The 14,968-nt window shown below is 44.9% G+C and overlaps 1 protein-coding gene across 2 annotated transcripts in view; it reads left to right on the forward strand.

Annotated features, from left to right (window-relative positions):
* The window catches only part of CERS1 (ceramide synthase 1), a 111,020-nt gene extending 96,309 nt beyond the window's left edge, over positions 1 to 14,711 (forward strand). The window contains exons 6-7 of one of the 2 annotated variants that reach the window (XM_066604550.1): positions 11,375 to 11,523; positions 14,355 to 14,709. In XM_066604550.1, coding sequence (XP_066460647.1) covers positions 11,375 to 11,523; positions 14,355 to 14,397 — 192 coding nt within the window. In that variant the 3' untranslated portion in view covers positions 14,398 to 14,709. Of the gene's footprint in view, positions 1 to 11,374; positions 11,524 to 14,354 lie in introns of both variants that reach the window. The other variant, XM_066604551.1, reaches the window with a different exon arrangement.
* The last annotated feature ends 257 nt before the right edge of the window (positions 14,712 to 14,968 follow it).

The raw sequence follows: 14,968 nt of genomic DNA on the forward strand, positions 1-14,968 counted from the left end.
TTACTCTGAGGTAGTGAGGCGCCGCAAGGTTGTCTAACAACCACCTGACTAGTTACACCGAGGTAGTGAGGCGCCCCAAGGATGTCTAACAACCACCTAACTAGTTACACCGAGGTAGTGAGGCGCCCCAAGGATGTCTAACAACCACCTAACTAGTTACACCGAGATAGTGAGGCGCTCCAAGCATGTCTAACAACCACCTTACTAGTTACACCGAGGTAGTGAGGTGCCCCAAGGATGTCTAACAACCACCTAACTAGTTACACCGAGGTAGTGAGGCGCCTCAAGAATGTCTAGCAACCACCTAACTGGTTACACCGAGGTAGTGAGGCGCCCCAATGATGTCTAACAACCACCTAACTAGTTACATCCAGGTATTGAGGTGCCCCAAGGATGTCTAACAACCACCTTACTAGTTACACCGATGTAGTGAGGCGCCCCAATGATGTCTAACAACCACCTAACTGGTTACATCCAGGTATTGAGGTGCCCCAAGGATGTCTAACAACCACCTAACTAGTTACACCGAGGTAGTGTGGCGCCCCAAGGATGTCTAACAACCACCTAACTAGTTACACCGAGGTAGTGAGGCGCCCCAAGGATGTCTAACAACCACCTATCTAGTTACACCGAGGTAGTGAGGCGCCCCAAGGATGTCTAACAACCACCTAACTAGTTACACTGAGGTAGTGAGGCGCCCCAATGATGTCTAACAACCACCTAACTAGTTTCATCCAGGTATTGAGGTGCCCTAAGGATGTCTAACAACCACCTTACTAGTTACACCGAGGTAGTGAGGCGCCCCAGTGATGTCTAACAACCACCTAACTAGTTACATCCAGGTATTGAGGCGCCCCAAGGATGTGTAACAACCACCTAACTGGTTACATGCAGGTATTGAGGTGCCCCAAGGATGTCTAACAACCACCTAACTAGTTACACCGAGGTAGTGAGGCGCCCCAAGGATGTCCAACAACCACCTAACTAGTTACACCGAGGTAGTGAGGCACCCCAAGGATGTCTAAGACCACCTAACTAGTTACACCGAGGTAGTGAGGCGCCCCAAGAATGTCTAACCACCTTACTAGTTACACCAAGGAAGTGCGGTGCCCCAAGTATGTCTAACAACCACCTAACTAGTTACACCGAGGTAGTAAGGCGCCCCAGGATATCTAACAACCACCTAACTAGTTACACCGAGGTAGTGAGGGGCCCCAAGAATGTCTAACAACCACCTAACTAGTTACACCGAGGTAGTGAGGCGCCCCAAGGATGTCTAACCACCTAACTAGTTACACTGAGTTAGTGAGGCGTCCCAAGGATGTCTAACAACCACCTAACTAGTTACACCGAGGTAGTGAGGCGTCCCAAGGATGTCTAACAACCACCTAACTAGTTAAACCGAGGTTGTGAGGCGCCCCAAGAATGTCTAACCACCTTACTAGTTACACAGAGGAAGTGAGGTGCCCCAAGGATGTCTAACAACCACCAACTAGTTACACCGAGGTAATAAGGCGCCCCAGGATATCTAACAACCACCTAACTAGTTACACCGAGGTAGTGAGGCGCCCCAAGAATGTCTAACAACCACCTAACTAGTTACACCGAGGTAGTGAGGCGCCTCAAGGATGTCTAACCACCTAACTAGTTACACCGAGGTAGTGAGGCGCCCCAAGAATGTCTAACCACCTTACTAATTACACCGAGGAAGTGAGGTGCCCCAAGGATGTCTAACAACCACCTAACTAGTTACACCGAGGTAGTGAGGTGCCCCAAGGATGTCTAACAACCACCTAACTAGTTACACTGAGGTAGTGAGGTGCCCCAAGGATGTCTAACAACCACCTAACTAGGTACACCGAGGTAGTGAGGCACCCCAATGATGTCTAACAACCACCTAACTAGTTACATCCAGCTATTGAGGTGCCCCAAGGATGTCTAACAACCACCTTACTAGTTACACCGAGGTAGTTGGCGCCCCAATGATGTCTAACAACCACCTAACTAGTTACATCCAGGTATTGAGGCGCCCCAACGATGTCTAACAACCACCTAACTGGTTACATCCAGGTATTGAGGCGCCCCAAGGATGTCTAACAACCACCTAACTAGTTACACCGAGGTAGTGAGGCGCCCCAAGGATGTCTAAGACCACCTAACTAGTTACACCGAGGTAGTGAGGCGCCCCAAGAATGTCTAACCACCTTACTAGTTACACCAAGGAAGTGAGGTGCCCCAAGGATGTCTAACAACCACCTAACTAGTTACACCGAGGTAGTAAGGCCCCCCCAGGATATCTAACAACCACCTAACTAGTTACACCGAGGTAGTGAGGCGCCCCAAGAATGTCTAAAAACCACCTAACTAGTTACACCGAGGTAGTGAGGAGCCCCAAGGATGTCTAACCACCTAACCAGTTACACTGAGGTAGTGAGGCGCCCCAAGGATGTCTAACAACCACCTAACTAGTTACACCGAGGTAGTGAGGCGCCCCAAGGATGTCTAACAACCACCTAACAAGTTACACCGAGGTAGTGAGGTGCCCCAAGAATGTCTAACAACCTTACTAGTTACACCGAGGAAGTGAGGTGCCCCAAGGATGTCTAACAACCACCTAACTAGTTACACCGAGGTAGTAATGCGCCCCTGGATATCTAACAACCACCTAACTAGTTACACCGAGGTAGTGAGGCGCCCCAAGAATGTCTAACAACCACCTAACTAGTTACACCGAGGTAGTGAGGCGCCCCAAGGATGTCTAACCACCTAACTAGTTACACCGAGGTAGTGAGGCGCCCCAAGAATGTCTAACCACCTTACTAGTTACACCGAGGAAGTGAGGTGCCCCAAGGATGTCTAACAACCACCTAACTAGTTACACCGAGGTAGTAAGGCGCCCCAGGATATCTAACAACCACCTAATTAGTTACACCGAGGTAGTGAGGCGCCCCAAGAATGTCTAACAACCACCTAACTAGTTACACCGAGGTAGTGAGGCGCCCCAAGGATGTCTAACAACCACCTAACTAGTTACATCCAGGTATTGAGGTGCCCCAAGGATGTCTAACAACCACCTTACTAGTTACACCGATGTAGTGAGGCGCCCCAATGATGTCTAACAACCACCTAACTGGTTAAAAGAACGTGTGCAGGAGCCCTAATGGCCAGTCTTTTTTACAAATTCAAACACGTATGACCTAAGTCTAGGAAAAAGGACATGTCTGCCAGGAATACAAGAAAGGGGCTGAGATTCGGACCGTGAATCCTTAGCTGCCTGCTCATATTATCTGTACTCATATTTCACACCTATAAAAAACAGATATGATTAGAAACTTGTAAAGGGGAAAAAAGAACAATGCCTCTTTTTAAGTCACCTACTAGTATGCAGCATTCCTGCAGTTCAATGTCTTTTAACAAGCCTTGTAACAATGGCTGGGAATATGAGCCAAAGCCAGAATCTTCTCCAAATGGAAAAGATAACCATGTACAAACAACTGCTTTGGGGTGATTGCCCTCCATCAGAGGCCTATGATGGGGGTCAGAAGGGGTAAAGTTTCTCCTTGCAGAGAGCTCCTTGTAGGTGTGAGGAGACTTGTAAGGCCATTCATGCTTTTCTGGGAAATATGCAAATAGAAAGATGGAACCATACATCTATGGCACAAACCTATTGGAAGGCAGCATTCCTACAAGTCAGTGTTAGACATTTTAACAGTTTGTATGTACATAGTTATACATTCTTTTTCAAAAATAATCAAGCCCCTAGGAGTTGTGATTTTGCCGCAAAAGCTGGCATGCAGTTACATGTAAGGCAGATATGCAAATGATGAGAGTTGTGCCGTGATTACTATGAAAAACCTTTTTCAATGAAAATTGAATGTTAAAAAAAAAAAAGATGAACAGTCTTGTCACCTAAGGCCCTGAAAGTGGTTCCCTCCCTTGGCCTATAAAAGGCTCTCGGAGGCTCCTTGTGTGTAGTGACCTCTTCTTCCGCTTGTAGAGAGCTTGTTGACCACTAGACGCTTCTACGACGCAGAGAAGAGATTTCACCCCGTTACCAGAGTCTGAGAGGGGTGCATTATTGGGATGTGAGAAGCTAGATGGTCGTATCGATAAGTTGCCACCTGGCCCATTTTGACTAGAGTGTTAGAAGGTGTTGGGACCATAGGATGTGTGAGGGCTCACACACAAAGCAATCGGTAAAGAGGATCGTCTGATCAACCAACAAGCATGAGCTGATCCTGCTGTTTTGTTGTCTGAGACAGGTGGCGCTACCGTTACATCCTTGTGTTTGTCAGAACCATTTTCAGGTGCTTGGCTGTAGAACATTTGGTCTCACGGCACCCATTACTGCTTTTGATACCCACCCACCATCGCCTCCGTTTGCAGTGGTGTCGGGAAAAATGAAACTAGACTGCTATGGAGTGAAAACAAATTCAGGTTTAGTTTGGGCACCGACGACGACCGTATTCGTGTCTGAAGGCCTAGGGGTGAGCGCCTCAATCCTGCCTCTGCTGGGGAGTGGCACACTGTCCAACTGCTAGTGTAATGGTCTGGGGGGTCATCACATGTGACAGTCAGTCACCCCTAGTAGTGGTGCGAGGGACAATGACTGCTCAGCGATATGTTCAGGACAGGAATGTCTCCACAACATTGTTACACTTCCGTGGCTGCCTGGTCGCCAGATTTTTAACCAATAGAATATATATTTGGGACACCAACTTCGACAGCCTATGAGGTTGTACGATCTAGAGGCTCAGTTACAGCAAATGTGGGGCGATATGCCGCAGAATACAATACAGAACCTGTATGACTCCACGCCTGCCAGTATCACATCTTGTATCCAAACTAGAGGCAGTACAACAGGGTACTAGAGCCTCCCTACTGGGGGTCAGTTCTCAACAATAAATGGCCCTTTTGCTATGATATTGTAATCAATGTTGCACTCTCGAAGAAAATGTCATTCAATTCTAACAACTTCTAGGGGAGGGAATGTTTTTGACAGTGAGTGTATTTTCCTCCTAGAGAACACTCTGGCTTTGACTCATACTCCTAGTCGTTGTTAGAAGGCCTGTTAGAAGGTCAGACATTGACTTGCAGTTAGAGTCACATAAATGTATTTACAGTATATAAAGTGAGTGGAAGAACAACTGGTTGCTGTGTGTAGATGTAGTTCCTGTTAACTTCATACAAACCTGTGGAACATGACTCTCACGTGCCTTCTGCTGCCTGCCATCTAGCCGCAGCATAAGAGACACTATAGTCCCAATGACAGCAGCTTCACAATACTGTAGTAGCCATTAACGTAACACAAGACTATATATGCAGATTTTACATGAACTCACTGCAACAGCAAATACTTCCAACAATACCATCATTCATGGTAAAGGGATTTTTTAATGTACATCCTACATGAACAATGTGTGGCTACAAGCACTGAATTCTAAATCTGGTATGTGGCCTTAGTGTAGTGCACAGACTCAACTGGAAGATAAATATTAAAGGGGTTGTCCGAGTTAATATTTTTTTTTGTAATCACAGACTTCCCGTGTGTGAACATAATAAAAAACAATGCTATACTCACCTTTCTTGGTTCCCCGTTGTGTCCACTGTCACAGGTCTGCACCCTGACATAGTGTTAGGGTGCCTGCACACGAACGGAATTTCCAGCGCGTTATTTTAGGCACATTATGGCCGCCTGCAGACGAGCGGGTCGGATCCGGCGGCGAGAATTCCCGCCACGGGACCCGACCCGAGCGCTTGCAGAGACGAGCGCGTACTCACCCGCGCCCAGCGGCCCCGGCTCTTTCATGTGCCGGCTGCTGGGTAGCCGGCGCATGCGCAGACCGGAGCCGGCGGCCGGGTGAGTGACGTATCTGTGCGAGGCTCTGCGAGCCCCGCACAAAAATAGGACATGCCGCGGTTTGTTTGCTGCGCGACATTTCGCGCGGCCAAACCGCGGCCGTCTGCATAGGAGTGCGTATTGTAATGCACTCCTATGCAGGCTTTGAGCGGCGGAAATCCCGCGGGAAATCCCGCCGCGGGATTTCCGCCCGTGTGCAGGCGGCCTATCTGCCCCAGACCGCAGCCAATATACTCCTATGAGGATCCGCAGTTGTCCCCAGACGGACAGATTTGTACCGCGTTTTTTCACGCGCTTGAAAAAATCTGCGACCTGTTCTAATTTGGGTCGGATTCTGCGCGTGAAGCCTCCAATACAAGTGAATGGGTGCGTTTTTTCACGCAGTACATCCGCAGTGCAGCTGCGGATGGAGTCACTGGTTGCTATGACTACAGGAAGTAGGCATGGTAGGAGGCGTCCCAACACACAGCACAGAGCTTCACAGGCAAATTTGTAGAGGGAGATAGGTAGTATTTCTTGCCAATGCAGGATGTAAGAATGCAAAATCTGTAGTAATGAATTCCTCTTGTGAATTTTTTGCAGTGACTGAAATAAAGTCACGCTGGAGAAGCGCCCGAAAAAAGTTACATGGATCAACCATGCCCACAAAGACATCTATTCACCGGGTGAAAGCATGTTGCCAGAATAATTTAACGGTGCTCGCACAAGCAAGAGGGACAAAACGGAGTCTGGGTGTTGGTTTTTAAGCTGTTTTCCAAGGAATGGGCAGTTCTCTAGGGGTTGGGTTTACAATAAGGGGTGTCTGCTGGTTTTTCTGCGCGTTTTTTTCCGCAACACATCCGCGTATATCCGCGCGTGATTTTTCACGCATCCACACCTATCCGCAAGCACATTTAGGTACCATACGCGCGTGAAAATCCGCTAGCGGAATCCGGAACGCTCGTGTGCAGGCGGCCTTAGGCTTGTATGCAGGGCATCACAGGCTGCTCCAGCCAATCACAGATCTCAGCAATCAAACACTGAGGTCGCTGATTGGCTGCAGTAAGCCTGTGATGTCCCATAAACAGGTTTAGTCCCTGCCTCGGGTGATAGATTGTGAATAGAGATGAGCGAACACGTTCGGCCCCGCCCCTTTTTCGCCCGAACACCGAACTTTGCGAACACTTCAGTGTTCGGGCGAAAAAAGTTCGGGGGCCGCCGTGGCAGCGCGGGGGGGTGCGGCGGGGAGTGGGGGGGAGAGGGAGAGAGAGAGGGCTCCCCCCTGTTCCCCGCTACTGCCGCCCGCGCCGCCGCGCATCTCCCCGCCCCCCGGCGGCACCCGGACCTTTACGCGCGAACACTGCAGTGTTCGGCAAAGCCGGTGTCCGGGTGCGGATGTGTCCGTAACGGACATGTTCGCTCATCTCTAATTGTGAACTCTCAATTCCTTAAAATGTTATTTAATGGATGCTTAAAAAAGCAGGCAAAAAACAGTACATTTCTTCAAAATCAATAATGATTTTTTATATTCTTAGCAGCCGCTTATTCTGATCCCTAACAACAGGATGTATAGTAATATAACTCAGTCTTTGAGCAATGCAAATGGACATAAGAATAAAGGTGTATGTGAATGACACGTGGAACAACGCCTCTACAGCTCCACCTGTTAGAAGGCAGCATTCATGCACATCAACAGCTGACCTTTTAGCACCTTAATGTTCCAGGACCTACAGCTACGTTCTGGGCATGTAGGTTTGTATGGAGGGGAATCGGGAGTTGATCCCACTCCATACAATGCAGGTGGCACCTGTTGCTCACAGATGACATCGGCTGGAAACAGCCACAATCAGCACTCACACTGATCACAGCTATTTACCCTTTAAATGCTTCAGTCAGTTCTGACAGTGGCATTTAAATGGCCTGATCAGAGTTCAGGGGTCCCGAACAGCAGCCCCGCAAGAAGTTTGTGGGATGCCATTCGGTTGCCATGTCTGCTGGGGGCCTTCTGAAAAGTAATAAAAGTAAAAATCCCTTTTCCCATATTTATAATATAACAAAAAAAAAACATATTTGGTATCGCTGCGTCTGTAACGTTCCAATCTATCAAAGTAACACATTACACAGGTCTGCAAAAAAAACTTTTTTAAAAATTGTTTTGATTTTGTTAAATCATCTTTATGTAGTTTTTTTGCACAGATTTCAAAAATCACATGGGTTTTTTTCTATCACGTAAGGCTTGCCTACAAAATAAAGTTGGAGTATTTGGAAAAAATACAAAAAAAACAGAATTTTTTTTATTTGTTTTTATTATTTTAACATGAAGTAAAAGCAAAAAAAACAACAACAATACCTAGCTAAAATAAGCATAATAGTGATACACATGTGTTGCAAAGTTATCATAAGTCTTTATAAAAACGTTTTCTTTTTCCATCAAAGCTTCTTTTGGTACTTTTTCGGCTGTGTTCCTGTGAATTTTCCCTTTTTAACATCCAACAGTAGTCTGCCATCATGTTGGCATTGCATCGACCTTGGTATCTGCGCTCCATTTCTTTTAGATCCTGATGGAAACGTTCTCCTTGTTCCTCACTTAAAGCCCCAAGATTTTCTGGAAAGTGGTCCAGATGTGAGTGAAGGAAATGGACTTTGACACTCATGTTGCAGCCCAAGATTTTGTAGTTTTGTAACAATTCAGCAACCAAAGTTTTGTAGTTTGGGTCTTTTTTATTTCCAAGAAAGCCTATTACAACAAGTTTAAATGAATTCCAGGCATTTTTTTCTTCTATTTCCATTTCAGTGACAAAGATTTCATCTTTTAACAGTTTTCTTATATCAGGCCCAACAAGGACTCCCTCTTACAGCTTAGCATCTGATAGACCAGGAAACTGTTCACAAGGATACTTGAAACACTTTGTGTCTTTGTGTAATGCTTTCACAAACTGTTTCATTAGTCCCAATTTGATATGAAGTGGTGGAAGTAAGATCTCTTTAGGATCCACTAGACTTTGTCTTTCAACATTTTTAACTCCAGGAATAAGAGCCTTTCTGATTGGCCAGGTCTGCTTGACATAGTGTTGTTTCCTGTCACGGCTATCCCATTCACAGAGGAAACATGGAAACTTTGTGTAACCACTTTGTTGACCTAGTAACATGGAAATAACTTTCAAATCCCCACAAATGGTCCATTTATGGTCAGAGTAGCTGAGCTTATTAAGAACAAGCCAAGATTTTCGTAGCATTCTTTCAAATGGACTGAGTGTCCAACAGGCACAGAAGCATATTGGTTACCATTGTGAAGAAGTACGGCTTTCAAACTCCTTTTTGACAAATCTATGAAAAGTCTCCATTCCTCTGGGTCATACGTTATGTTGAACATTTCCATGATTCCAGGTACATTGTTGCAAAAAACTAGTTCACCCTCTTGTGTAAAAAAAGGGACAAATTCCTTTTCTCTAAGTCGCTACCATGAAAATGAAACACCGGAGGCTAACATATGTCTTTCTTTAAGTCTAGACCCTAACACTTCCGCTGAATCCTTCGGTAGGCCCAGATCTCGTACTAAATCGTTCAAGTCTGATTGAGAGAAAAGTTCAGGGTCATTGGCACCTGGATCATAGCTGTCATCATTATCGCTGCTACTATGTGACATTTGGTCTAAATCGTCTAAAATATTGTCCAGGGTATCCGGAGGTGAAGGAATAGGCAAGTCAGGTCCACGAGGAACAGGGCGAATAGCCGAACGTATGTTGGTTGGGTATGAAATGTCCTTCCTGTTTTTTAAATTGAAACCTTGCACTAAACAAGAACAAAAATAACAGTCATCACTGTGATTTTTAGGCTCTCTCCAAACCATGGGTACTCCAAAACGAAATGATTTCTTCTTACCCTGAAACCATTGTCTCAGTTCTTCAACACACACAGAACACACTATATGGGGAGCCCAAGATTTATCTTGGTCCCCTAATTTCATACCAAAGTATGCAAAAGACCCACAAATATAACAGAAACAGTTAGGAGAGTTGACACATCTTCTAATAGCTATTTCTTCTAAATACCGTATCACAAAACTGTTTGATGCGTACACTACAGTGGCTGGCTCCACACTGATTCACTGACTGCAGTCAAGGTCACGCCTAGCAGACAGTTTAGATTCGTTGTTGTACGCGTACCGAACCTGAAAGACCCTGAAAATAAGAGAATTTCAGGTGAAATTTGTGACTTATCTAGGGGTGATGGAATTTTTTCACTATTTTTACCGTAATCAGCACAAAAAATACTGTTAAACCCACTAATTAAATATGCTACAATTTTTTCATCGCAGACCTGTGTTATTTATCCCACACAGTAAATGTCGTCAGAAAAAAAATACACAACTTCAGAATTGCACTTTATTGGTCCCCCTGTCTCCAAGAAAAAATATAATAAATAGCGATCAGTGTGTGTGCCTTAGAAAGAAGACTCCCTAAAGATTGCGGAATTGTGTTAGTTTTTCTCCATTTCACTCCACTTACATTTTTGTTAAAGTTTTTCAGTACGTTATATGGTACATTAAATAGAATCCTTGAAAAATACAAAAATTCCACAAAAAACAACAAGCCCTCCGACATCTATGTGGATGGATATATAAAATTATGTATGTTATGAGTTTATGAAAGTGGGGAGGAAAAAACGAAGTCAATGGGATCGTGTAAATATGCAGTGAATATGCTTGATACATTCATAATCTTTGTGCATGTACATGAATGCAGGAAAAATCTTTGGGGCCTTCTGTTTTTGTACACGTGAAAAACATAGTGAATACGCGTGCAAAAAAAACCAAGAAGGTCCAAGTAAGCAGTGAATATGCACAGTTTCAGTCTATTTCATGGACCGAAATTGCATCTGCCTGTGTGAATGAACTCTAAATGTAACTACATCTTACATGGCTATGCAGCTCTCTGCACTTATGACAGGTTTCTCTACTTCCACCTCTTTAGCACTGAGCTTTCTACCTTGGAGGGTGGATAGGGTGTCGGGTAGGACTGGCAGAGCTGTGCCACCACCTGTGAGTTGCTGAATAGAGAGGTGTGGAGGTGTGCGCTGGACCTCAGAATCCAAAATGGCACACACTCCCTGTGCTGGCACTGACCCCTCTGCGAAATGCAGGCTGCATAATCTGGGAAAATTGAGGTCCTTCTGTGTCTGGGCCACATAAAATTACACGGAGGGCCAGATTCAGCCCGTGGGCCATGAGTTTGACAGATGTGATTTAGAAGATGCTGCAAACCAAGTATGAGGCTTTCTAATTGCTTGAGAAGGAAAACGCAGTGCAAAAAAACAGATAAGTGCGTCATGTTTTTTCTGCACGCATTAAAATATGTGTCAATTGATTTCTTATGCACCAGGGTTTCCATAGCCTTTAAGCATTCTCAATATGTTTTCTAATAATTTAAGATTACGGATTGTATGAGATGAATTGTTTGTGTCTTAAATCAGTTTTTGCAGCCTGCCAGAATAAATGTTAGTTTCACTGACTAGTATTTCTGTTTTTCTTCTCAGTACATTGTAATGTTTGTTGTGAAAGTCATAACAGGCCAGATGAAAGAAGTTAATGATGTCCGAGAATATGATATTTCTGAAGATCAGAAAATGGGGGTCCAGGATCACAGCAAAAAATCCACAAGGCACAAGGATACCGTGAATAGCAAGTAAGAACAAATAGCTTACCCCAATGAGTGGCACACTGTATCTCGTCATTGATCTATGTGTCTCACATTGCATGTGTTATGTTGATGCTTCTATCTCTCACCTCCTCCCTTGGTCTCACTCAACTAACAGCCTCTCCCACTCACAAGGATGTCAATACTCTGGATCTGGTCTTCCTCTGTCTGTACTCTGTTTCCCACTTCACTAACTTCCCTCTCTCGCTCTCGGACCATAACCTCCTCTTTTTCTCTGCCACGCTCCCTAACATCTCTCAAGGCCCTCCTACCGTACGTACGTACAGAAACCTTAAGGCCATTCACACCCAGGATTTTGCTGAGTCCCTAGAGTCCTCTCTGTCCCCTATCTCTCTCCTCTCCTGCCCCAACCTGGCTGCCGCTCACTACAACACCGCTCTCAAACATGCCCTGGATGAAGCGGCGCCCCCCCATGACCCAAGTCAACCGATGTAGAACGCGGCAACCCTGGCTCATGCCTTAAACATGTTTCATCCGGTGGAGCTCTAGAAGTGCTAAACGGCTGTGGAGGAAGTTGCAAATGACCGCGGATTTTCTCCGCTACAAATTCATGCTTAGAACCTACAACCTCGCCCTCCACTGTGCCAAACAAGTCTACTTCACCTCTGTCATCTCCTCACAATCACACAACCCTGAACGGCTCTTTGACACTTTTCTGTCCCTTCTTAGCCCTAAACCACAGCCCCCTGTGACGGATTTCAGTGCTGAAGAGCTGGCTGCCTACTTCAAAAAGAAAATTGATGACATCCGTCAAGAAATAACTTCCCAATCCCAGAGTAGCCCTGACCGTAGTCTTGTCAGCACTGCATCTAGCTCCTGCTCACTGCCTGTACTCAAACCAATGACATAGGAAGAAGTCTCCAAATTGCTTTCCTCTGCTCGCCCCACCACCTGCGCTAGCGACCCTCTCCCCCCAAACCTCCTCCGATCCCTCTTCCCAATGGTCATCTCCCATTTCACCACTATATTCAACCTCTCTCTGACCTATGGCATCTTTCCCTCTTCTTTCAAACACGCCATTATATCTCCACTGCTAAAGAAGCCGACTCTTGACGCGACTGATGCTGCCAACTACCGACCCATCTCTAATCTCCCCTTCATCTCCACACTACTAGAACGTCTAGTTTACTCCCGCCTTGTAAGCTATCTATCAGAGAACTCTCTCCCCGACCCAATACAGCCTGGCTTCCAACCATGGCTTCCAACCCCTACACTCGACAGTAATTGCCCTTACAAGGATATCAAATGACCTCCGACAGCCAAATCGAGGGGCGATTACTCCCTACTGATCCTCCTCAACCTCTCCGCAGCATTCGACACTGTTGATCACAAACTACTCCTCTGTATGCTTCGCTCTATCGGCCTAAATGACACTGCCTTTTTCTGGTTCTCTTCCTACCTATCTGACCTTTCATTCAGCGTCTCCTTTGCTGGCTCTACCTCCCCTCCTATTGATGATCTATAATAGTATTTCATTGGAAAACCCCTTTAACAAATGTTAGGCTAGAAGATCGATATATTTTTTAGTCGGCAGAGCTGTATGAAGGCTTGTTTTATGTCGCACAACTTGTAGTTTTCAGTGGTACTATTTTAACATTTTTACAACTTTTTAATTCTTGTTTTGGCGGAAGCAAAATAAACAGAGAACGGCTATTTTGGCATGTTTTTCAGTTTTCATTTTACAGAACTTGCTGTGCTGGGTAAATAATGCTATAATTTATAGTATGGGATGTTATGGGTGTGGTGATACTTATTATGTATAGTTTTTTTCAATATTAAAAGTCTTCATTATCCTCAGCATTGACTGCAGCATCTGCAGGGTTAAATGGTGTAGAGGTGTGATTAGATGATCAAGTCCTAATCTTTTTACTCCACCTGCTTTTCTAGGAAATACCCCATATGTGACAATAAAAGAGCAAATATGATCTCTGAAAAATCCATATCACCGCTCTCCTGGGCCAGGGGTCAAAGCAGGAGAATCTTTTCTAGTGCTTCCTTGTACACCCTGCGCCTCTCTCCATGCACACAAACGTGACAGCTGTAAATTCTGTATTCCCAGCCCCACTTCAAAGAGCTGTAGCTCCAATTCTATTGGTGCTACAGACAAGCTTCTGCTGTTATTTTAAATACAAGGGGGCACATTTATGATAGTTTTTATGACAGTTTCTGGCGTAAAAAAGTTGCAAGTTTTTGCACACGCAGGCATTCTTCTTGTGCCTTGTTAGGAGAGGACATGACCGCCCGGGCCAAAAGATTTATTTATAATTTACATCAGGACATCTGAGCTCCGATCAGTGCATTTATATGCTACTATGAAATTTAAAGGGCTAACAGCCAAATCAGGGTTATTGCTGATTGCGGCTGTTACCAGAAGGGGTCCGCTGTTAGAGACAGTCAATACCCGCTGTGTATAGAATGGGCATTCCAATATTTCACCCCTCTCAGATTCTGGTAACAGGGTGAAATCTCTTCTCTGTGTCGTAGAGGCGTCTAGTGGTCAACAAGCTCCACACAAGAGGAAGAAGAGGTCACTACACACAAGGAGCCTCCGAGAGCCTTTATAGGCCAAGGGGGAAACCACTTTTAGGGCCTCCGGTGACAAGACCGTTCATTTAATCACCACAACTCTCGTCATTTACAGATCTGCCTGAGATGGAACTGCAGGACAAGTTCTGCACTAAAACAATAACTTCTATGGGCGGATTATTTTTGACAATGAGAGTATGTTAACAATTCTATGACTTATTAGTCTTTTGTATCTAACATAGTAACACACCTTGTTATCCTCTTTTATCCAGGCAATATGCGGCAAATGGCTATGTAAAGAAAAAGCGAGTATAACGGTTGTGCAGCGCTCCCACGTTCCGGGGTCTCTTTCCATCCGACGAAGGATCATCCAGCCCTGTATTTTCAGCGAAGTGTTACAATGAACTGATATTTTTAAATTTAACTACAGTATTGTCAGAGCCTCAACATAATTCACATCCAAACCTCAAGTATTTAATGTCATTGGTCATTAACAGCTCCTTATTGTTTTAAGGTACAGCTGATGCTGAATCTAACACTCTTAAAATATTTCTTAAATATAACAAAAGCTAAAAGTACAAAGTACAAGTGTGTGTGTGAGTTTATACCGTCGATTACGACCCCTTGAATGTATATTTAATATAGTTTGAAGTAGGATCAAGTCCATTCAGAAGCTGATAAATGAGATGTAGAGCAGCCGGCCCTTGCTTTTTTATAATTTTGTGTCACCATTCAAATAGAAAGTCTACTAAAGGTGCTGTTAACCCCTTAAGATTTGTTCTTGTTGTCGCCTTTCAAGAGCGGAAACTTTTTTATTTTTTCGAAGCCTAATGAGGGTTTTTTTTTTGTTGCAGGAAGAGTTTCAGTTCATGTATTGTACCAAAAA

This window comes from Eleutherodactylus coqui, chromosome 5, assembly GCF_035609145.1.
Source record: "Eleutherodactylus coqui strain aEleCoq1 chromosome 5, aEleCoq1.hap1, whole genome shotgun sequence".
NCBI lineage: Eukaryota > Metazoa > Chordata > Amphibia > Anura > Eleutherodactylidae > Eleutherodactylus > Eleutherodactylus coqui.